The sequence below is a fragment of the Sinocyclocheilus rhinocerous genome, unplaced genomic scaffold (genome assembly GCF_001515625.1).
Source record: "Sinocyclocheilus rhinocerous isolate Xijiao unplaced genomic scaffold, SAMN03320098_v1.1 scaffold14, whole genome shotgun sequence".
Taxonomy (NCBI): Eukaryota; Metazoa; Chordata; class Actinopteri; order Cypriniformes; family Cyprinidae; genus Sinocyclocheilus; species Sinocyclocheilus rhinocerous.
Genome location: NW_015629561.1, coordinates 857,936 through 883,621, shown reverse-complemented (window position 1 = coordinate 883,621; position 25,686 = coordinate 857,936). Strand labels below are relative to the sequence as shown.

Here is a 25,686-nt window from a genome sequence, read left to right as displayed (position 1 = left end):
ATATAGACAACGCCATTGTTTACAATACAACCGGAGCACATGCCGCTGAGGTGAGGGGCGTGACATTCAGACGCAGACCTTTATATGGTTTATATAGAGTAATAAAGAAAATGGAGAGAAAGGGTACAATGCATGCGACCTTCAAACTAGATTCTGCAGTACAGATGAACCTGGTATGTTTGAAAGTGTATGTTATTGAGTTTTTTTTTTAAGTGCTCTTTTTTCAGCATATATTTATGTTGTATTCTTGTTACACTGAAGTTTGCATTTTGTTTATCTCACATTGAAAAAAAAAATTTATTTTAGTAAAATATCTAAACATCCTGAATAATAAAATAAATTGACTTTGCATAAGCTTTGCAAAAATATTAGCATAAAAATATTATATTATATAAAATATTATTGTAATATTATAATACTATTGTCGTTTTCATACAATATATCTTGAATTAAGAATTTGTTTAAGCATAAAGTTTACAATTTAGTAAGATTTATGCTTAGGCAATATGGTAAATAAAGTTTTAACATCTGATGAATTATTTATTTATTTTGCTCTTTTTTATGTTTTACAGTGTAGTGTTACATTTCCAATAAATTAAACTAATTCTCTCTCTTTCTCTGACTAGCTGCAGGAGTACTACAAGAAGCAACAGGAGCAGCTGCACCTCCAGCTCCTTACCCAGCAACAGCAAGCAGGGAAGCAGGCCAAAGAGGTGAGACACTGCCCCCTCCCTCTGTAGTGCACTTCACAGTGTACTTCACCCTCATAGCACCCTAGATGAGCATCCTCAAGTTTGCTGACACATGATTTGTCAGGGGCCAGTTCCTCTTGAAAGCCAGAAACCAGCTCTTTGAAAATAACCGTTCTCATATGTGAGATGATTTTTATGACGGATTTTGTGCTGCACTGAATGGCACAGACCTTATAAAGACTCTGAGCATTACATTAAATCCTCAATAGGAAAATAGATGCATGCCATCATGTTTTTTTCCCCTCCTCTCTCAAGCACTCAATTGCATTTTGTGTACTAAACGATTCAAAAATGCGGATTAAGACGTTTGGGGAATATGGATTTTCATTTCTTTGCCGTTGACCAAAGTCATGCTCCAATCCTTGCCATGGGCTTCCCCGCTAATACTGGTTAAGCATTAATTTACAAGTTGCCGCTTGCTAAGCCTAGGGGAAAATCCCTATTACAACCCACTATGGTGGAGCTGACGATTTTCTTTAATTGTCAATTAATGCACTGGAGGGGGAGAAGGACCTGATCTGGCTAATGAAGGTGAGGGGGAATCATGTTGGATCACTGAGGATAAGACTGCAGCACAACAAAGGCAAGGGCGCAATCGCTTGCCTGCGCACTGCGGGAGAGGAGATCTGCGCTAATCTGGCGGTCAAATGAATTCCAAACTTATGCGGCCTGTTTTTCAGTGGCATGGGATATATACAACTTAATCAATCAAGGAGTTTTCATGAGGGCTTAATGAGAGATTGTAAAAAGGATGTAGCACACGCACTGTCGAGTCAAGTGCCAGTGGATTAGAGACCTGCTCTCCCGAGAGACCTGACGCAACCGAGTGCGGCGCGGGTCAAGACTTGATAGGCGAGTGCAGAGACTCGTGTGTGTGCGGGATGCGGGAGAATAAAATTATTCACGGGACTCCCGCAAAATAGAAATATCTAAGCATAAAATATCTCAAATAAATAAATTGTTATTCATCTATTGCACAAAAGCAACATGAACTAATATAAAATATAAACGATTAACAGGTGCAAGCGTATGCAGAGTTTCTATTTAGGCTATAACACGTGTTTGCAGCATTGAGCAATTCAGTTCTGAAATTTGCATTGTGACTGATAGAGCAAATGCGTGGCAAATGCACGAGGTGCCTGAAACACACGTACACAGAGTGGCACACACACACTCCAGCAAATGAGACCAGTATCCTGACATTTTCCACAGATAGTCAAGGAACGTGACAGAGACCATGGGAAGAAAAAGAAAAAGATTGAAAAGTGAGAGGGAGGGGAAAGGTATAAAAAAGCACGACTAACCTTATTCAAGGCCTCAGGAGTTTTTCAGACATTTTCCCTTATTAAATATTGGAGCTAGGGAGACGGTTTGAGTGGAAGGAGAGCAGGGAAATTAAATTGGGAGGGCAGTGGTCAGCTCCTCTTCCCCATGGATCAGCTCACGTTTGTTCTGGGCCTCTTTAGTCGGCCTGAAATATGGCCCTATTCAAGTATGCTAACATGCTTGGCCAACATGTCACAGACATGTTGTACATACTTAACGTATGCTTTTGCGTTACTGTCTCTGTGAGAAACCGAAGTCCTCCTTTCTGCTGCCCCACTGCACAATTATATTAGGTTGGAAGTCTACTGTACCCGTCACCTGTAGCTTCTTTGCTTAAAGATTAATATTAAAAGTGTTTATTTTTTAATTATTTTACTTTTTTATATTATTAATATTTTAAATAGTGTTGCATGGTGTAAATTAAAATGAAATTATTAATGTTAAAAGGGTACATTTTTATTTTATAATTTTTTTTTAATTGTATTTTATTTTTTTATTTTGTTCTATTTATTATTTTATTTTATTTATTAAATAAATACATTTTCTCATACTTATACTGTAGAGTACATTTGAGGTTTTAACATACAATTCTAGTTATGGAGATAACTGATAAATGGATGCTGTCTGGAGTATCAGTGCAAGGAAAATCGGATATAAGCATATTATATTAGGCCGTCTTAAAAGTTTCATCTGTGTGAGTGTGTGTTTACGCGTGTGTTGTCTGCCATGTATTGGTGTTCCCCTGGGGACGAGTGCACTGATAGCACTGGACTAACAGTTAAGCAGTCAGGCGTGAGGAGAGGAAAGAAGATAGCATCACAAGTATGTGTGGTGTTTCTCATCCCTCTTGTCCTCTTTTAAGGCCCTTCATCCTCTGAAACCTCCCTTTTCTTTGTTCTGCAATGCTGTTGGTCCACCTAGCACAGAAAACTGCCCCCTGAAGCCATGAAGCTAACTGCATCTCTGGCCCGTACTACCACCTCCTCAATTTTGTCATCAATATATTTTATTTTCCTTTCATTCGCCATTATTGGCATAAAGTTTCAACGATCATGGCAAGTGGCCTGTTCATATAATCTGTGATTGAAATTGGAAACTCAAACTCTCAGGACTTTGTTTTTGTAAAGCAGTTGAAGATGGAGAGATGACACGTTATGCTCTCTCTCAGTAAAAGAGGCTTTAATTGCCACCCATATCACTGCCAGTCAGCACAAACAGGTTGAGAGGTGAGATAGACAGAAAGAAGAAAGGGAGAGATGGTTGCCACACACATTTTTGCATCATCAGTCCCGACTTTTGCTCTTTTTCTGTTTTTTATTGTTTCACCCGCTCTCTCTATCTGTCTCTCTCTCTCAGTTTGACGGTTGAGCTGTGGAGTCACCCTGGAGTCAGCCTAATGAAGTAGTGCTGTCAGTCGGGCCTGGCGTGCCCAAACTCTGTTTGATGTGCTCATAAATCAAGCTGACAGGCCTGTTACTCCGCTAGCTTTAGCCACTCAACTGCATCTAATGTAAACAGCGTGCAGACACAATGTGTTAAAGAACTTGAACTGTGTCCCATGGGACCCAAACAGAGAGAGAAAGCGAAAGCGAAAGGAGAGAAGACAGGGATGAAGAGGAGGAGGAAGCAAGAGGGATAGACATGCTGAATATTGGCGTTACCACAATTCTTTCAGTTGCGTGTTAACTGAATGTTCTCTGTTAGCTTTTATCGAATCTGTCATTCTCAGAAGTTAGGGAAGAGAACAAATACGGCCCTCCACAGAGAGCTGGGGCTGGATTCACGAAAGAAAAAAGTTAAGAAGATTCTTAAGAATATTTCAAGAATTGCACTTGACATTCTCAGATATTTACAATTTTTTTGTGTGTGTTTTTTGGCACTCTTATGTGTGCTGAATGCTACTGGAAATTAGGTTGTGATTATAAAATTTAAAAAAGGTCCTTATTTGAGCTGTTTTTGTAAAGTTGTTCCTGAATTTCAAATTTAGACATGCATAATCATGACAGATCAATGTTTAAATTATCATTCAGTTTTTGTCACTTCAGAGTACTCTATCCCTAGTAATAGTAATATGTATCATACGTAGCTTGTATTTATGTAATGCTTAATATTTGAAACTACCCAATAAATTAATTCAACATCTTAACTTGGGGGATTTAAGACAATTTGGAGGTTATCCTAACTTTAAGAGGTTATTTACTATGATTTTTCAGAACATGCTTTTCAGAAATTCTAATTCTTCTTAAATCCTGTCTATAGAACAATCTTAAGTTAGGCCTTTTTTTGTAACTATGTGGGGAGATCACTAGAAATTTGGAACAAAAGTCCAGATGCCAGATTCACAAAACAATTAACTGCTATTTTCTTATTTTCTAACTTAAGAACAAAGTTAAGATTAACTTTTTCCTTAAACTTAATTATGCTACCATTTATAAATACTTGTAAATATTTCATTAAGTGGTGAAAATATTGAAAAAATAATTCAATATAGTTAAAAATGTATTCTTTTACGTAATGTTTATGTGTGGGATGTGTTTTTATTAGGGGCCAAGCACAGAAGGCACCTATTGTATCTGTTAGCGTTCATATTATTATTATTATTATTAGGGGCCAAGCGCAGAAGGTGTAGGCACTTATTATATCCATTGGCATTCTAATTATTATTCTTCTGCTTCCGCTCTGGGAGCCAATAGAACCGCTTGTGGGAAAGTTATGAAATTTGGCACACAGATAGAGGACAGTTTCAACATTGACCATAGAAAGTTTGCAATATGCAATATTTTATGAATGCATTTGTGTACCATTACGAAACTTGGTATGTGTCATCGGCACCATGCCCCGAAGTTTCTCAAAAGGTTTCAAGACAGAAAAATTTATGATGAAATAAAAAAAAAAATGCTAATAGTTTTTGATTGATTTAGCCTATTGCCACGAGACTGGTCTTATTAGATTCCTTGGGTCACGCCAAGAACATATGTAAGAACATATGTGCGCTAGTGACTGCAGTCTTTAGCCTCCTTGTTAGTGTGTCTTCCTCCCACGCCAGAGACCCAGGTTCGAGACCCACTCGGAGCAGGCGAGAGGGACCCGTGACACATAGATACCAATATTGCCATTGTAGGCCAAGCTTCCTGTCCGCCATTTTCATTTTGTTTGAAAACCTACATTTTCGAACTCCTCCTAGACCGTTGGTCCGATTTTCACCAAATTCTAATCAGATCATGTTCAGACCATGCTGGCAAAAAGTTAGGGATTTCTTGCAGCTATATTTTTTTATTAGAGACACTATTTTAAAATTTTTATTAGAGTGTTGTGCTGTTAGCTTAGCAGCATGCTAATGTCAGACTATTTAAATCAGTTGTGAGTTGAATCTCTTGTGCAAAGCACTATTTGAGTTGCTGCCTATCCCAATTTTACATTTATGAGGATTCATGATTGTTAGGATACTGCCTTTGAAGATAGTTGCTTATGTAGGTAGTAGGGAACAAAGCAGCTCACTAGGTTTTGGAAAGGGCTTGTGTTTTCTCTCTTCTCTGTTGATGTTGACCCATGTGGCCCTTTCCCATGGGGCCATGTGCCCCAGGCAGAGGTCTCAACACTTCTCTGACAGTGAGATTAAGAAACTACCTTTAATTATTTTTATTTTTTTATTTTCCTTCCCTCCTTCAACATTTTTTCTCTCTCCCCTCCACTTTTTTTCGTGCCGTTATCTTAAAGAAGATAAGACCCATCTCTCATTGGGGGAACATCAAAAAGCTTGTTGCTGGAAACAGTGGTTGGACTCCAGTCCAGTTCAGGAAGGAGGACATTTATCACCACGACACCAACTGACCTTATCGGCACATGCCATGTATTCCATAGCACTCACCCTTACCCTTACACGTACAAACACACACACAGAACTCTCCACCTCTCTGCTCTAAAAATTAGTGTGTACTGGTTGCTTTATTGTTTTAAAGGTGATATGTATCATGTATACTTTCAACAAGGTTTCTAAAGCACAACTCGTCTTCCATTTTTTGGACCAGTTTTGGTGCACTGAGGCTGCATTTATTTAATCAAAAATACAGTAAAAACAGTAATATTTTGAAAAATTATTACAATTTAAAATAATTGTTTTCTATGTTAATATATTTTAAAGTGTCATTTTTTCTTGTGATGCAAAGATGAATTTTCAGCAGCCATTACTCCAGTTTTAAGTGTCAGGTGATCCTTCAGAAATATGCTGTAATATGCTGATTTGCTGGTCAGGAAATGTTTATTTTTATCAAATTTGAAAACAGTTGTGTTGCTTAATATATATAAAGTACTTTTGTCCTACTTAATATATATTAAGTGTACTTTCGTCCTGGCCCAGACTCCCAAAATGCCATTGGTTGAGTTAATGTTGCCATGCAGTGTCACTTTAAACATCATAAATTATATGCATTACCTTTAAATCGATCTTTTCCAGCCTTTTTCGTCACCTTGGCCCTTTTTTCTGTTCCTGCACCTCTGGCAAAGATCTGATGGGTTTTTCTCACTCATGTCATGTTTTTATACAAGTTTAGGACAAGTCTTGAAGTACACTATGTTTATGTTCATAGCTGACATAGCTCATTTTTAATCTCTTTGTTAAACATCACCAGAAGTCGGCTGGAACGAAAATATATCTCTTGATAGCTGAATAATGACTGTCTGCACACATTGAGACCTGTTTATGAAACAGAGAAAGAGGGTTTTGGAATCACGCTTCTCAAGTTTCACAAAGCACATTTCATGCATAGTGGAAAAAATACCAAGCCTTATCGTAAAATGATAAACATCTGATGTCATATAATCTGGAACTGTTCTTAACATTGTGCACAGATGTTATTAGTCACTGTTTATTGCCGTGTTAATTGCACGCCAACCACATGCTAACAGATTGCTACACGCAGGAATGAACAAGCATGTTTGCGAGCGTGTCTTTGGTGTCGGTCCTAGACCACATGGAACTGTCACTCCCAGATTAATGCTTTATCTCTTAATACACGAGGCTTCACAATGCACTTCAACACTTTGAACTGCAACATTTCTCAGCATTTTGTTGTCTACCGCCACAGGAAGTGCTTTAGTGATTGGAGGAGAAAATATCTCTATTCCAGGATATGTCCTATCTAAACATGTCCTGGACAAGGTTGAAGGCTCATGAAAGCCAATGAATGTCTCATCTTTCCCATCCTCTCCATCCTGCAGCTCTACAAGTCTCTTCATCTCACTTTACCCAGTCATTTGTTTTGTTGTGTAACATGCTTCTCTCTCTCTCTCATTCTCAGCAGCAGCAGTTGGGGAATAAACAGCTGGCTTTCCAGCAGCAGCTGATCCAGATGCAACAACTACAGCAGCAACACATTCTGAATCTACAAAGACAGGGCCTGGTGAACCTACAGCCGGGACAAGGAGCAGTACCCATTCAGAGCCTGCAGCAAGGTACACATACCAATGCAGACACACACAGTATGCATACTTATCTGGCAAACAAGGCTCAGGATTGACAGTTTTCCTGCAAATGAGTAAGATGTCTGAATACTCAGTGTTTATGAGACAGTACCTGATATACTGCATCACTGAGTTTCAGTAGACACGTTGCTATCCTGTGAGGCTACAGGTGCTGCCCAGTGTGATTTTGGTATTATTTCTATACTATAATACTTTTAAAAAATATATTTTTTATTAGCTTTATTTTTATATTTGTTATTTTCATTTTCATTTTAGTTTAGTTTTTAGTAATTTTTATGTGCTTTTTTTTCAGTTTTAGTTCAGTTGTATTTCCAGTTAGTAATTTTAGTGCTTCTTTTTAAACTAAGTTGTTCACCTAATATTTATTAATTTTTATTTTATCTCATCCTAGCATCTATTGACATGTTTTTAATAGTTTTAGTTCTCAACACTGCATAAAATAATAAGACTTGTTTTCATAGTTTCTTTAATATGAGTGTATTTTGTATTTCTGCACTGGCAGATTTTTTACTTGTTTTTTATCTAGTTTATACTTGAAAAAAGTGGGAAATGTACTTGTTTAATTAGACAAAATACAATTATGTTTAAGATGAAAACAAGTATTTTATTTTATTTTAAAGACTTTTTAAACATTTACTGTGAAAGGAAGGGAATTTGGCTGAATTTAGGATTTTTATAAGACAATTTTATTGCAAATAAGTAATGTATATCTTTAAAGGTGCAAAACTCTTCCCCAGCTCTATTAGCTGGTCAATATTGACCACAAACATGTGACTCCGTCTAGCCCCAGGGTGAGGTGCTACAACCGCAGACCTCTCAACCCGGTGGTCTGTCTCTTTCACAGCTCTCCTCTTGTCCTCAACAGCCAGAAAAACACCACAGAGTGTCTGATTCGCTCCTTTCGTGATGCCTATTAAAGGAAAGTGGAGCTCTGGAGGAAATGCAGAGTGCTAAATAAATGCAGCATCTGTGTTCATACCCGTAGCCCAGGACCAGATGGCGGTCTCAGGCTGAAGCCAGACCTGTGTTCGCCGCCCACTTTTTCTTCCTTAGTCAGCCCTAACCACACACACTCTCATGCACGATCTCAGATTGCCCCGCTACTACACGCGCAACGTTGAATGCTAATAAAGCTGGCTGTAAAATGAATCCCTTATTCGTCTTCCTCCAAAATTTGGCAATGAGCTATCATCTCAATCTATTAGAGCGGGATGGAGCCCCCCGGAGACTAACTACAGCCATGTCCATAGAGCTACATGTGAAGCTTGTTAACTTAATCAGCTTATAAAGAGATAAAAGCAAAGCTTGATTGTTGGTTTTGTGGAAGGCATTCATTTGGATAATAGGTAAAATATGCCACAAAATTCACCAGACTTTGTGCACAGGCTAGGAGGGGGCTTATGTGTGTGCACCCATGAGTTTTACACGCTCCAGATGCACTTATCCTACAGAAGGAAATGGAGGTTTTGGATCATTTTTGAATGTATTTTTTCATTTTTCCTTGTTTTGTCAAAGGGCCCTACCAGAAATGGATCTTGACTGCAACCTGGCCACTGTCCGCCAAAATTAGGCACATCAACTTTTACAGGTTCCACAGCGGTCGTAACATTACAAGAGCTTCAACAGGACAGTACAAACAGGGAGGCGAATCAAGTTTCCATGCCACTCTTGCCGATAGGGCCTCCAAAATTATCCCAGTCTTTTATGAGCTTGACTCTCATTCTCACCCATTGCTCTTGACATCTCTGATTATTTCAGTCTTAAGAAAACATAGACTCAAGATCCAGAATCCTGAGTGGGCCTACCACACACACACACACATGCACACGGCTGCTTTTAGAAAAGTAGTCTGGTGGAAAAAAAAGAGAGGGAGAGTGCAAGGAGCAAGCCAGAGGAAGGTTCGCAGATTGATGAAAATAATTTTTCACGACAGCTGTAAACTTTCGGCTTTGGCACCTTTCTGGCGTAGACCCTCGCGCCCACCCCCACCCAACCCCCATTGCTTATGTCAAGGGGTCTGATGAACAATAAACTCTGGGCTCTTGGAATCCCTTCAACAAATCCTGCAACAGAGCAGAAACACGGAATTTCCCCACAATCCCTCTCTGAAAAGAAGCCCTCCATTATGACTGGCCAGCCAACCATGTGCATTCTTCTGGCTAGTCATGCTTGGCCGTAGCTGCCACTGAAAAGGATTTGTTCTCTGATCCATGGGTGGCGCCAAACGTTGTTGTTGATGTTTTCGTGTTTGTTTGGCATGTCAAACCTATTCTCTCAGAATGGCTTGAGTTTCAAACCCAAGTGACTTTTGTTTCTTTGTAATACTCACTTAACAGTTACAGTAAGTAATTTTAATTCCTGTCCAAAGGGAAGATCAACAAGATCTGTCGGACTCAGCTTAATGCTTTGTGATCACCATGCCAAACTTTTCATGATAAATGACATGATAAACCAAAGGGGAATTTGTTATGTTGCCTTGTGAGCAGTCTCATTGGCCATCTACTTATGAATATTATTCACTTTTAGATGGTAATCAGAAAGTGTAGTGTAGTCCGAGCTGTGGTGAAACAGTAGCATAAATGCTTACGTTTTATATATTACCATTCAAACGTTTGGGGTCAGTAATATTTTAAAGAATTTCATATTTTACAATTGCATACATTACATACAAATGACATGCATCGCAATTAACATACTTTTGTTCAGAAGGATGCATTCAGTTGATCAAAAATAACAGGTAACAAAATGACAACAAAACTTTGCTATTTCAAATAAACACTGTTCTTGTAAACTTTCTTCAAAAAATTTTGAAAAACAAATGTTTTCTGAGCACCAAATCAGCATATTAGAAAATTCAGCTTTGCCATCACAGGAATAAACTACATTTTTAAATATATTATAATAGAAAACAGTTATTTTAGCTTGTCATAATATTTCAAAATATTGCTGTTTTTACTGTATTTTCAAATAGATAAATGCAGCCTTGGTGAGCATAAGAGACTTCTTTTTTTTTTTTTTTTTAAACAAAGTCTTACTGAGCCCAAACTTTTGAACGGTAGTGCACTTGATGCAAGTGGTGCAGAAATTACACACTTCTTTACATTTAAAGATGAGGTGTTTAACCTATGCTGCATCAAGAAGAAATTCAAAAATAATGTCTGTTTCCAAGCAGGTTTCCCTTACACTCACCTGCCATTGGTCAAGTAAACAGGTAACCCCGTCCCAAACTTACACCATTGGTTGAGTCAGTGTTGCTATGCCAGGCTACTCATACTAACAGAGTAATGTTTTGAAAACACCACATTGTTTATACATGTCAGAGAAATCGACCTAACAATGGCTTACTCATAGTCTCTGAACATTAAGTAAAGTTTTAACGTCATGACACATCAGCTTCAATAAACTGAATACTAAATGCTAAATATTGCACAATTTCAGGAACACACACTTGTATGTAAAGCTAAGGTTGGCTTCAATGTTTTGTGTGTGTGTGAGAAATAGAGACTGTGTGGCCAACCACAGGGGAAACGCCTCACCTGGCTCTGTGTGTGTGCGACTCTGTGTGTGTTTGGAAGAAAATGAGATACAAAAACACTTCACTGTAGGTAAACCGCTCCATCTCCACCCTGTGTCCTTCCTTCCACTTCCTATGTTCTGGCTGCTCTTTCACAAGAGTAGAAACTCGTAGAAATTACCTCCCTTCCCCTGTCCACGGCAACAGTGCCATGCCACCGGGCTGGCTCTGTTATTTGGAGGGTTAAAATACATCCATGGCTCTTTAGTGCTCTGTCAGGTTGTCCTGTGACTAGTGAACAACAGCCTGTAGCTGCAAGTGTGGCCATACATCATTTCCCTGGCCCCAGGCCTGCTGGGAAGAGAGGGAGGAGGGGGGATGAAGAGAGCCAGGCCAGGCAAGGAGTTTTGTTTTGGCGGGGTCTGGGACAAGAATGCGGACGGACCAGACATAATATTTAGATTGCTATTAAGTCTTTGCCATGTAAGATAGCATAGCAGGCTGTGGCTTTTCGGGAACAGTGTGCGCCAGACGAGCTTGGGCGGCCCCCCTTCTTCTCCTCTTTTTTTACACCCTCAAATCTCCCTCCCAAACTAGACCCCCTCTGCCTTTCCAAGAGACAAAAACAATCCCGAATTCAGCAAGTTTGAGGGGGAAAAAAATGCCAAGAGAGCATCTCACCAAGATTAATTCACCCAGTGACCTGCAGTGCCGGTCGGGACAGTGATAATTACAAATGGAGGTAGCGAGGGGGATTTCTAGAGATGTTGAAAGATAACAAAACACGCTGAAATTAGCCATTTGCTTCCTCCAATTTGGAAGGGTTCCTCCTTCTGCTGTCCTGTGAACTTAACAAGTTCCACTGGGCATGCCCCTCTCCCGTAGTGAAGTGTGGCACGGTGTGCGCCTGGTGTTTTATGGCTTGCCACAATAATGTCAGAGCACTGCCAGGCTTTGTGATCTCTGGGGCAGGATGCACTGCCAGCTGGCCACCATTCAAGATGCGGTGAGGTGGAAGGGGGGCTTTGGAGGTGTGACAAGGAGAGACACAGGTTTGGATGCTTTCCGAAGGAGCTCTCGTCATTCAACACTGGGCTTATAGTCTTCAGCACAACAAAGATAAGAAAAACTAATAAACATACTGAAAAACTCTCTGCCTAGAAAAGGTTTCATCATATGGCACCTGTTGTTGACCCAGGGCTTTTAAAGCACCTTTTTGTGTTTGTGTTTCAGTGGAGATTGTGGATTATAGCACTTATAGTTTACTAAAGGTGGTAGTTTTCGCTTTTCTGTCTAAGGACTTTATGATTTATGGTAATAAATAATGATTTATAGTCTGTAGTAATCTCTTGCTTGCTTTCTGTCCATCACAGCCATGTGTCCCACTGACCTGCAGCAGTTGTGGAAGGATGTGGCCTGTGTTCAGAGCACAGAGGAGGCCATGAAACACGAGGGCCTCGATCTGACAACCAATAGCTCCAACACTACCTCATATTCAGCCTCCAAGGTCTCACCTCAGATCCCCCATCATCCTTTGCCAAATGGACTGAACTCTGTGCATACTCCAAAGAGAGACAGGTCAGTGGAAAATGCACAGGCATACCTCATAGTCCACCTGATGATTTTTTTATAGTGTGTCAATGGTATGATTAATCAAAATGAATATGAAAGGAAAAAACGAGTAAATAATAATTGCAAAAGTGAGAAATAAGATATATATATATATACAGTGGTGTGAAAAAGTGTTGGCCCCCTTCCTGATTTCTTATTTTTTTGCATGTTTGTCACACTTTAATGTTTCAGATCATCAAACAAATTTAAATATTAATAAAAACCTTCATTTAAAAACTGCATGTTGTGTTTGTTTGTGTTATCTTTTACTAATATTTAAATTAGTTTGATGATCTGAAACATTAAAGTGTGACAAACATGCAAAAAAATAAGAAATCAGGAAGTGGGCCAACACTTTTTCACACCACTGTATATATATATTATGTGTGTGTGTGTGTGTGTGTGTGTGTGCGTGAAAGTAAAAACAAGTAATACTAATTGCAAAAGTGAGAAATAAGTATATAAATGTAAATATTAAAAAAATGTGCAAAATTTAGTTTCATGGTTAGTAATAAATATTTACATTTTATCAAATAATCTGCAATTGCCAGGTAGATAGTAAAATCTTGAAACTGATTGCAACTGCAAACAATAAGTAACAACTGACACTATTGAAAGTAAGCAAACAAGTGCTATAGCTATGCTACTGTATTTTTGTCATGAGCATTCAGAGTGCAACTGCTTCATGAAAGATTTCATAAATAGATATTTTTGTCACACATATTTCAAGGTTTCTACTGTCAGGTGCCGTTTGATGAGCTGATGTAAAATGTCTGGGTTCGTTTGATATTGGTTGCTCGTGTGAGTTCCTCAGAACATAGCATGCCTTCAGCATGACTGACGCCCCTGTGCCAGTTTAGCGTGTGTGTGTGTGTGTGTGTGTGTGTGTGTGTGTGCGTGTGGAGTTGGTGAAAGGGTTCTGCGATACTTTAGCTGAGAGGTGAGCAGCTGTGTGAGAGCAAATTGGTCCTACTGTGGTGTACTCATACATTCTTTCCATTTTAAGAGCAAGACTCTTTGAGTGGATCTCGTCCTTCACCAAGGAGTCCAGTGACGAGCATCTCACGCCTTATTCCAAAGGCACTCACCTGCAGAGCACTCAGTGAGTAACACACGCACATATGTATATACACACAGGGTTACCTATCCATCTAAATGTGGACATAACTTAGACTGCTATTGTTCTTATATAAGGGTAGTTTATCAAACCTACACAAAGCCGGCCCACCCTATACATACACACAAAGACACACTTACAATATGTGCATTGTGCAAATTAATTTAAAAAAAAATTATATATAATATAAAAATTGACTGACTAATAAATGTTACATTAGCATAGCTATAGCACTTGTTTGTTTGCTTACTATACTGTCAGTTGTAAATTATTAGCTATTTATTATTAGCTGTTTGTAGTTGCAACCAGTGTCCAGATTTTACTATCTGCCTACCAACTGCTGATGATTTGAAAAAAATTAAATATTTATTTCTCACCATGAATCTAAAATTTGCATGTCATTTTAAACCTTTTTGAACATTTAATAATTTGTTTGTTTTTATTTAGTTAGTTTATTTAGCTTTTTTATTTATTTATATAGTTTATGTATGTATAGTGTGCATAACTATATAAATAAAAGCTCCAGCAAAAACGCTTTTAATCAACATTTCTGTTTTTTAATCAAGTTTTTAATCAAACTTTTGAGATTCACTTATATGGTGCTGCAGTGTGTCGTTTGCAGCAGTTCTGTGGATCTTTTTATGTAATATGGCCATTTTTACACTGGTGGGGCCTCAAAACTATAGCTAAATAAACCCACACACACCAGCAGCACTAACACACACCCCACCCTTTCATGCTACGCGGACATGGCTAAACAGAAAGAAAAATGCGCTATCCATCATGTTTTCTTCTAACACTGCTCTCCCTGACTTGGCCTAACACATTTACACACAAACACACACACACACGCAACTGAAAAGGGAAGAAAAACTGTGCGGTGAGGCTAATACATGGCACATGTGGACAGTGTGGTTGCCAGTAGTTTGTAATGTCTAGCGCTCAAGCAGCTTCTGAATTGCGTGGGCCGTCCACTGCCAGCACATCTGATGAAGAGGAGGAGGAATCGTGTGTGTGCACGCCGCATCAGGAGGGCCTCATCTGCTAGCAAGCTGCTTTATATTAAGCAGTACTCTGATGTGGAATTGGGAAGAGTTCCCCAGACCTTCAACCACCACAAGCCACGCACCCCCTTTAGCCCCCTGCCCATGCTTAGCAGCAGTCAGACACATGACGAAGGATTTTGTGGTCCCTGCCCTCACAAAAAAACCCAAGCTACATGCTAGACCGTGGCGGCTGGCCAGGCCCGAAATGAAAAATCGCTGGATGAGACTACTGGCGGGGGTTCGAGGCTGATCTGTTATGGGTCTCTACAGAAGCCAGGCCAGAGAGATCCGATCCAGACTTCTCGGCCACAGAGCACACAGTGGCTGTATCTCAAACGAAACAAGACCGTAGCATTTATCCTTCAGGCCCCACCAGTAGGCCCTGTCAGCATATCAGCAGCCACCTTATCCGTACATCTGAAGATCATCCACGTTCATTCATAATTAGATGGCGGCTTGTTGTTCCTGGCCGCATCTGAGGACATTTGAACCTGCGTCGTAGTGCAAGATGCTAATACAATGATATGCACTTACTATTGGAAGCCTGTCAGTCACAATTATGGAAAAACTGTTGTTTTTTACATTTACCAGGTCCTCTCGAACTGCATTTGTTCAAAGCTTCGTGAAGGACTGGCTCAAAACTATCGGCTTTCCTGGACAGGAAACGTTTCAGACTGTTTCCATTGCTTCATTGCTTTGTATTGGTCACATGTGTGTGAGGCTACCATGCTGACTGCCTGAAAAAATTGCAATAAGATCTTGACACCAATGGGTTGTTTTGATTAAACAAGCAGGTGTTTAGATGTTTTTAAAGAAGAAAAATATACATTATATATATATATATATATATATGTATATGTATAACGGTTTCCACAAAAATATTAAGCAGTGCAACTGTTTTCAGCATGGATAATAATAAGACATTTTGTGAGCACCAAATTGGCATGTTAGAATGATTTCTAAGATCATGTGCCATCAGCAAGAGTTCAGATGTTTTAAAGATGAGGTGTGTGATTTCTGTGTTAGCAAACAATTTTTTCCCCTAAACTCTCCTACCACTTATGTCAAGGTTTAGTGTGATGTAATCATTTATAGTTCGACTAACCAGATCCCTTTTGTCTCTTTCAGCTCAACCCACGAGGAACACACGGCCTCCCACCCACTCTACGGACATGGCGAGTGCAAGTGGCCAGGCTGCGAAGCGCTCTGCGAGGACATGGGCCAGTTCATCAAGTGAGTGACAGCTGTCCATCAAATCCATTTCACAAGCATGTAATGTGCTAAATTCATGTCAAAGCTCGTAACTCGAATAACCCCCCCACCCCCCGCCGAGCAGCAAAGCATTCATCATTGTTTGCTGTGTCCCACAAAACAAGTCTCTGGCTGTTAGCGTTACCCTCCGTCAATGCGGATTCATCCTTTTTCCGATGAGCTTGCAGATCACTTAAACTAAAGGCCTTCTCTTGTGCTGAAGTGAGTGTGGGGATGAGAGGAAAGGCAATAAGAAAGCCAGGCGACTGACAGCCGTGTTCAGGTGTGATGTTTGAACAGACAAGAGACGAATGAATTCAACAGGGATGTGGGGGGTGCAAGGTTGTTGCTGGAGAGAGCGCGAGACATTCACCAGTGCTGTGGGACTGTACTGGTGTATGAAAACAAGAGAGCTAACGCTTGATAGACAGGTATTTCACAGTCACAGAACACAATCAAAGTAGAGTGCCCTCTGTAGAGCTGCAAGCAAATTTGTAGTAGGTCACAGATTTTAAATGTATGTACACACCATTTGAACTTTATATTCATCAAAGCATCCTGAAATCCTGGTTAGAATGCTTTCTGAAGGATCATATTATGACACTGAAGACTGGAGTAATGGCTCCTGAAAATTCAGCTTTGCTGAAGTTATTTTAAATGTAACAATATTTCACAATATTACAGTTTTTCCTCTATTTTTGATCAAATAAATGCAGCCTTGTTGAGCAAAAACACTTTTTTCACACATGCTACAAAGCAGGTCCCAAACTACTAACAGTACTAATACTAATTTTAAGTATTACTTAAACTATAAGTTGATGCACTAAAGGTAAACTGACTTTGCATACCTTTTGGGCCTGTTAATTTCTGAATTCATACTATGACAGTGTGCAAAAACTCCATAATTGAGCTGTATGGTTTTCGCAAGACTTTTCCCAAAAGCGCCAGCTTAATAATTTTGCACAGGAAGCTAGTTCACACATGCCCTGCAAGTAACCATAGAGACAGATGTTCTGTACTCTTCCTGTTGACCTGTCACGTGTGTGTGTGTGTGTGTGTGTGTGTTTGTGCGTCTGATCAGGTAGCTGCCCACAGCTCTTCAATGCTGTCAGACGCCGATTAACTCCCTGCTCCCATAATTCCGCCTCTCCAACCCTGAGCTCTCCACTGCTGGGTCAAGCAAATTGTTTTCACGCTTCGTTAGTGGTTTACTTAATTAGCTCATTTACAATTAGAAGCTTTTGTTTCTTGAATACAAGCAAAGACATCAAAAGGAGGCTCCCTCCCCTCCTCTATCTCCCTTTTCCCAATCTTCTTTCTTCTCGCCATCTCTTTTCTTTGCGCGCGTGTTTGCCAGTTTGGGGTCTTTAGGGATGCTGGGGGGGCGAGAGGAGATAAAGAGAGGAAGAGATCAGACAGGGAAGGCGATGTAAACAGCCCCATTGTCTCTGTGTGTTAAAATAATGAGACTTCACAGTGGAAAGTCCTGACATGTCTGCCTGTCGCAAGGGTGTGAGCCAGACTGTTGCTGCTGCCGTTGTCCCAGTGGGCTCGAGGCTCGCAATGCACGTTCTCTCTGCTGTTTATTTTCTCTCTCTCAAAACACCTCCTTTGATTTCTGGCAGGTCAACGCCGTCTCTTACAGTAGCCGGGTGTTCTTGTCCGTTAATGAGTGGCAGTCACATCCCTGCGTGTTTATTTCCTTTGACAAGATGCTCGGCCCTCACATTGTCTTTTGACTCCAGAGCTGTGCTTCCTCGAGGGGACTGCTGTATTGACAGGCCGGAAAGATGTATGTAAATTTCCTCCAGTCGTCTCTGGCGACGGGGGAGAAGAGCGTGTTCGGTGCACGCGGGCGGGAGCGGGAAGCGCGTATAATGGTCGCTGACACACACATCAAAGAGCCGGAGAGTCTGGGAAAGTTTTAAGAGTAAAGCTGTTGTTTGGTTGCACGGTATCTCATTTCACATAGCCTCGAGGCAAGCGGAGAAGGGGGGAGAGGACGTGAGATAAGAAGGGAGGGGGTGACAGATATTACCGTCAGTGCCGTGCACCATGGCCTAGTCAGAACTCTTTAGTCATCACTAAAGACAGGAAGAGAGGAGTCGCTCTCTCTCTCTCTCTCCTTCTGTTCTTTTTGTCTATTCTATAGCCCCATCTGGCAGCCTACTCATAGTAGGAAATGAGGCCCACATGGAATCAGTGCCCGCTGAACGAACGCCCGCCATTCACACAGCTCTACACATTGCCTTGCCCCATGCATGTTCAGTTTGGGTAATTTAATAATGCTTTCAGCTTCCAATAAGGGGACGTTCACACAATGTGTTCTTTTTTCAATTGTTTTTTCAATCTAAACACGCACTAGATGGATGTTTTTGACTGTCACGCAATGGTTTTTAAACTGTTGAACTGTTCCATTAGGGAGACAAATGTACAGAAAACATTTTTGCATTTAGAAACACAAGACGAAGGTTGATGATTAGTATTGTTATTATTTAAAATTGTATAAATAAAATAAAATAACATAATCATCCTGGCCATAGCTAAGTGCCTCCTTTGAGATGAAATAATTTGCAATTTGCTACTGTAAACACACTAGTGATACTTGCCCCTCCCCCTGTTTCTTCTGATTGGTCCAGTGTTTCGAAATTAACCTTGATGTGTTAGCCTGCATGTCAACAGTTGAACTTCTTATAAGTTGACTTTGTGTCATGTGGTACTCAAGCATGAGACATAGAAGAAGCAGCAAGACATGGTCAGTGGTCAAGAATATCCACCTAGCAAATGTTAACATAGAAAAATATTAAAAAGCAGTGCAGTTTAACGCATAAAACCTTGCCCCATGCATGTTCAGTTTGGGTAATTTAATAATGCTTTCAGCTTCCAATAAGGGGACGTTCACACAATGTGTTCTTTTTTCAATTGTTTTTTCAATCTAAAACACGCACTAGATGGATGTTTTTGACTGTCACGCAATGGTTTTTAAACTGTTGAACTGTTCCATTAGGGAGACAAATGTACAGAAAACATTTTTGCATTTAGAAACACAAGACGAAGGTTGATGATTAGTATTGTTATTATTTAAAATTGTATAAATAAAATAAAATAACATAATCATCCTGGCCATAGCTAAGTGCCTCCTTTGAGATGAAATAATTTGCAATTTGCTACTGTAAACACACTAGTGATACTTGCCCCTCCCCCTGTTTCTTCTGATTGGTCCAGTGTTTCGAAATTAACCTTGATGTGTTAGCCTGCATGTCAACAGTTGAACTTCTTATAAGTTGACTTTGTGTCATGTGGTACTCAAGCATGAGACATAGAAGAAGCAGCAAGACATGGTCAGTGGTCAAGAATATCCACCTAGCAAATGTTAACATAGAAAAATATTAAAAAGCAGTGCAGTTTAACGCATAAAACATGTCCGGTAGGAACTACTAAGAGTGTAATACTCTCAGAACTTTTTAACACCATTTTAGAATTTTAAATTAAAAAAAAAAAAATCCTTTTCACAGAAATCAGTGCAAGAAATGCTGAAAAAGTCTCATCAGTTTCATCTGGACACTTTTTATCCCCAGATGAAATCTGTCTCTTGTTTTCTCTTTCTTTTTAGCTAGTGTGAGAATGATAAAACACTCATTCACTTTTAAATTAAATTTTCATCCTGTTTCTCTCTTGTTCTATTTCACACACTCTCAATCTGAGCTCTTTAATGATGTTCAGTTTTCTCTGGCATGCCAGGGCGACATGTGTTAGAGTACTCAAATCCTTTGTCGGGCTGGTTTGTGACTTTTTTTCTGTGACCGTTGTAAATGCTCCTCAAATCCCTGTTGGGGTGCAGGGAGTAAACACTGCCTCATTGTCGGGTCTCTCGGAAAAACGCTGCTACTGTTTATTATGACCCATAAAACGTGTGGTCTGTTCCTTTATTCAGAAAAAGAGAGAGACGGGGGTGCAGAGGGGCAGAGGGAGAGTAAGATGAGATGTTTTTGTTATTATCATCATGTGCTTGCGGGGAAAAATGTCTATCTGCGCCTGGATTAGTTGAGTGGGTGACATCATTGTTTTTGTTTAATTTCTCATGAGAGACCGAATGCGCACCCCTCTTTTCCTTCAGTTTTCGGACAATCAAAACAGTTGTTGTATGCGGCGGGTGTTGTGGAGATAAAGCAGGCCAGGATCCTGAGGCTGAGTGTGTATTGCGAAGGTTAAGATTCTGCTGCTCACACACTTCCGTTTGCCGCTCTCGCCGTGTGGGACCAAAACACAGTGGGCCGCCCCCGACAATGAGGAGAGTGCTAAAAAATTCCCTCACGAATAAAGGTGTCAGATGAGATTGACTGCACCAATATTAAAATTCCATCTGATATGATAAGCTGAGAATTGGCTAATAACTGATAATTGGGTGATAATAAAATTTTAACTAAATAAATAAAAAATTAAAAACTAAAATCAGGCGATTTAAATGCTACAAGTGAATTTAGGCATACTCACTACATTATGGATGTTCATTTTGAGATTAAAGATTACATTTATTAGTGTTATTAAATTATTTATATTTTTAAAGATTAAATGAAATATCTAATATTGGCCAATACTGATAACTTTCGAATAAAAAGTCTAATATAACCAGTATGGCACCGATATATTGTGCATCCCTAGATTATATTTTTTAGCCTGAAAGAAATGTATAAAGTAATCCTCAGGAAGATTTTGCTTTACAACGCTTCTAGAAAGGGAGCATTGTGGTTCTTCTACTCATATCTTCTATAATGTGCTCCTGTGACCCCTGACCTCAGAGTCATTAAACCTCACCAGGTGTGTGGTTAGAAGGTGGGAGGGGCTCCTACACACCTGGAGAAGATGAATGACATCATCGTTTGGATATAGGGATGTTTAATGGATTATAGAATTGTGTTTAAAGGATAAACTTTATTTGTCCCCGAAAGGAAATTTGTCTTGGGCAAAGTGCTACAGTGTTGTTCTGAACAGACAATAATAATAAATAAAACAATTAAAAAACATACATTAAAATATGTGTATAAGTATGAAATGTAAAATATGTACAGTGCAAAACGCAGTAAAGTGCTAATATGCTATAGGTGCGTTTATATGTGTGCAGAGGTTCATTTGTGTGATTTAAAGCGTGGGAAAGTTGTAAATAAAATGTGTGGGATGAGACAGATGGCGTAAAGGAAAGATCCAAAATTACAGACCCCAGAGTCCATCTTTGTGTCCAATCTGACACCGTCCCTTAAAGTTCTTACTTTTTTTACTTACTTTTTGATTTTGCTTTCTCATTTGGTTCTCAGCCCTGCATCATCTGTTTGTTTTGTTGTGTCTTGGAGTTTTGTTTTGGATTGCTTCATAAAGAAAACATGAATAACTAAGGGCAGAGCTCACCCATCTGAAGCAGTGTTTGATGAGTAAAACAAATGAAGTCATCTCCAGGTGTTTTTTTCCCCCCCCCTTTTCAACTCCCACTCAGAGTTCATGGCCTGCGGCACTTTCTGACAAAAAACAAAACCGTTTCCAAAATAATATCCCACTCCAGCTGCATTTCAACTGAATAACAGATACATTAGGACACTCATTCAGACCTAATATAGAGAGACATTCATGTCTAATACTATTTTCATCTCTTTCAATGAGTGACAATAAATACAAATACTTTTTATTTCTCAAAAATACACTTCAGCAAACAGCATGGTCACATTCCTGAGCGGAAAACCTCTCTTTTCACATCTTTCATGTCCTAATATTGTTTTTATTTTCTTGCGAGAGGAAATTGATTTTATACGCCTAGTGAAAAGTGTTTTCTCAAGTGGAAATCCACTATTGTTAGGGGTTTCCTCTGAGAGGGCCGTTGTGATCCCGAGAGCATTCCATTAAATGTTTCTTCTCCAAAATGGACAAATAAACTGTTATCTGTGCTCGTATTTTGATGTGGTTATTTGTTTATGTGAAGTCATGGTTTGACGCCGCAACTGGACCTCTGATGCACCAGTGACCCTCTGTATTTGGATATAAGTGTGTGTGTGTCGTCAGGACGTGACGCCCGGGCATGTAGTGTTAACACTGTAGCATACGCGGCACAAACTGTGAGACAATCCCAAAAGGCTGAGACACAGCCGTACAGTATGTGTGTGTGCACTGTATCAGGCAGGTCAGCGAGACGGTTTGTGGCAGATGGTCCAAATATGCTTACAGATCTCCCTCTGGGAGTTTAGATCGGGTCGCGGATTGATCTAGTAGACTGTGTATCAGGATATGTCATCACATGTTTGCGTTTCTCTCTCTCTCAGGCACCTGAACAGTGAACACGCCCTGGATGATCGCAGTACGGCCCAGTGCAGGGTCCAGATGCAGGTCGTTCAACAGCTGGAGATACAGGTGGGATGCGCGCACAAACGCAAAATCAACATTTCTCTGAAAATCTTGCAAACGCAATATTCAAGCTGCCCGACTACCTCTCTTCCTGCGTTTTCATTTACATTTATGCATTTGCCAGATGCTTTATTCAAAGCGAGTGCATTCGGTGTATACTTTTTGGCCTCGTAATTATGTTGCAGGTAATTGAGCCATCAGTCTCAACTTTAGTGGATCAAGGCAGAATGTGAGTTCACAAATATGGTGTATCGATGCTGAGATTTGGTCTTCCAGAATTGTTTCTCATACAAAACACATTCTCGACCAGCTGGCATGATTTTCTGCCCATTACATGCCACATGAGTTGATAGAGATCACTGGAGCTTGTAAAAGGAAGAGTGATATAGAGTGTGGGTTTGAGAAAGAGGCCAGAATATCTGCCTTTGATGGATCCCAATTAGAGAGGTTCCCAGCACCTCTCTCATCCCTCATGCCGCGGACTCTAGGCAAACCACAAATTGACAAAAAAGACTTTATTAAGTTTATTTATGTTTAAAAATGTATTTAATATAACAGTGAAAATTAATTGATTTGATTTCATTTTATTTTTAAGTGGCAGTCCCATTATAATAAAAATAATTATTGTGCAGAGTAGACTTTATTGATATTTGAAATGTGTGTGCAGAAGTCCAAAACTTTTCGCTTAAAAAAAAAAAAATAATAACTTTTTGGTATAAATTTGGGAAGAATTTTCAATGTAAGAGAATGTTCGAACAAGTAATGTAAGGTGCATTTCATTGTTATCATAAATGTGCTGTGTTTAGTGGTGGACGATGTTTTATTGTCCGTGTGAGTAATTTGTTTGGACGCAGAGACTGTCAGAAGAGTGTCTAGTGACAGTTAGGATTGGCAGACACTGACAGGACATTGGTCATGCACATTAGGTTGCATTAAAGAGACCGTTAGCTATGGGGGAGCTGCTCGCCCTTCTCAAACACGCCAAACTAAAACGCAGGTCAACTAACCTTACAGCGCCTGCAGCTGTGAAATTCCTCTGCTTTTGGAGCTGTAAATCAACATCGCTTACCAAAAACACGTCTCCTGGACGGGCTTAGATTGAGACGAGCACTTCAGACCCTCCAGCTTTACATGGCAGAACAACTTCCCATCATCACTGCCAGTCCGACAGACCTGGTAATTGGTCAGCTTCCCTTTTCTTTCCACGCCACCTCCCCTCCATGTTCTCCATCTCGTCTCATTCCCAAAAATAAACTCCTCACAACAAAGCTCTTTCAAAAAACACTGCCCTGCCAGGCACGCAGGCAGCGAGCTCACTTTGTGGCCCGCAAAGAGCGTTTAAACACGTGTCAAGATCGATGCAGGGGTGATGAGAAGTGACAAGAGAGTCAGTCCACGTCCAATGAGAAGTGACAAGAGAGTCAGTCCACGTCCAAAAGGATTTCCTTTCACATCTACCTCCGTCCTGTCACCTACTCTGCCCCCAACTCCCACACCGCCCCAGTGCCAACCCAGACCGACCAGAACCACCCTTCACCAACCTGCTGTCTCTCCCAGCATACCAGCTCAGTTTTTCCACTCTTTTTATTACCAGGCTGACCAGCATGGAGCAACCCCTCATTAAACACACATATCAGCTAATGGGTGAATAAACAGCCCAGATCTGTGGATGACTTCAGCAACACCGGGCACAGCCGCAGAGCACTAGCACAACACAACAACAGTCTAATCACATCCTGAGGTTGATTTTTACCACTCACATTTGATTAAAAAAAAAACAGACCAGTTAGTAAGCATTATTAGACAGTGGCGTTTGCTAAGGCCACCATCATACTGTAATTGCCATCACTCCTATTCGACCACCCTGAAGCCTTAGCATTACCTAGCAATGCCCAGCAACCATACATAATACCTTAGCAAGCCTATAAATGCCGTAGTAACCACATTTTCCTGACTCAAATTTTCTTCAGGAGATTATTTTTAGAATATTTTTTTATTTTAATTTACAGTCTCCAGTGAGCAGTAAAATGCAACAGTCTGTGTTTTTTTCCGTGTGAGAAATAGCACTTTTAGTGCCACTAAAGTGTATGGTGGCAGTCTTGGAGCGTTCAGTGTGTCGCCCCCTGATTAAGAGGGGCTGGCTGCCTCCACATTTCCTCTAAATGGCAGTAGGAATGTCAAACGAGGACGAGTGTGGTTACAGGGCTAGTGTCTCTGAATGAGACGCAGCAATCGAGAGAAAGAGGGAGAGGGGAAGAAGAATGGTGAGAGAGATGTTTTCTCCCGGAGGTATCAAGAGCTGTGAAACGGCATGTCAACATCCCTGTGAGCTGACTCAGTTAACAGGCAGAATGCAAAATTATCCTCACAAGAGAATATCTAAAGTCACTCTCTCCTCCCCTCCACGGCGCCCACAAGAGCGCCATACTCTATGACGACACTCGGTTTTTAATGTGCTGTATTGGCATTACAAATAATTGTACACTTGTGCTGCCAAAGCTTTAGTACAACGAAAACAGTGTAAACAGTAATAGTACAAAACAACATACACAAATTAAGGAAAATGAGACACAATATTTTTAGGTATTATAAAGTTAAGAAAATGTTTTATTAAAAGCTCTACAATTATTTTTTTTATTGTATTGTATTATTTTTTAATTTACAGATATTTGTACACATATTATAATGTTTATTTTTTTTTACATTCGTATAATACGTTTATTAATATTGTAACAAATGTATTTTTGGTATAATATTTTTTCATTTTTATATTATTATTTATTATATTATCAGCAATAAGGGTATTGCTTTGTTAGGTAGGTTGGTTGGATGTTTTGATAGCACCTCAGAATATTACATTTTTGGAAAAATCAACCTACAAATGGCTTACTTATAGTTGTCATAGCATATTAAGCTGGAAACATGAAAAAATATAAACATTTTACCTTTACATATTTGGTTTATGTAAGAAAACAGCTTTTTTATTATTAAATATGTGTGTATATGTGTGTTCTCTAGCTGGCCAAAGAGAGCGAGCGTCTGCAGGCAATGATGACCCACCTGCATATGCGTCCATCTGAGCCAAAGCCTTTCAACCAACCTGTAAGTTCATAACCTTCAAATTCTACCGTCTCGTTCTTACTTCCTCCTGTTTTGATTGTGTCTTTCTGTATTTTTTGCATGAGAAGTAACTGTTCGACA

The 25,686-nt window shown here is 39.8% G+C and overlaps 1 protein-coding gene across 4 annotated transcripts in view; it reads left to right on the top strand.

Annotated features, from left to right (window-relative positions):
• Positions 1-25,686, top strand: part of LOC107739274 (forkhead box protein P4-like) — a 150,394-nt gene that overhangs the window by 107,035 nt on the left and 17,673 nt on the right. For 3 of the 4 annotated variants that reach the window (XM_016551338.1, XM_016551335.1, XM_016551336.1), the window contains exons 5-11: positions 627-713; positions 7,376-7,529; positions 12,447-12,651; positions 13,691-13,786; positions 15,976-16,080; positions 22,404-22,491; positions 25,504-25,587. In XM_016551338.1, the coding sequence (XP_016406824.1) occupies positions 627-713; positions 7,376-7,529; positions 12,447-12,651; positions 13,691-13,786; positions 15,976-16,080; positions 22,404-22,491; positions 25,504-25,587 (819 nt within the window). The remainder of the gene's footprint in view (positions 1-626; positions 714-7,375; positions 7,530-12,446; positions 12,652-13,690; positions 13,787-15,975; positions 16,081-22,403; positions 22,492-25,503; positions 25,588-25,686) is intronic. The other variant, XM_016551337.1, reaches the window with a different exon arrangement.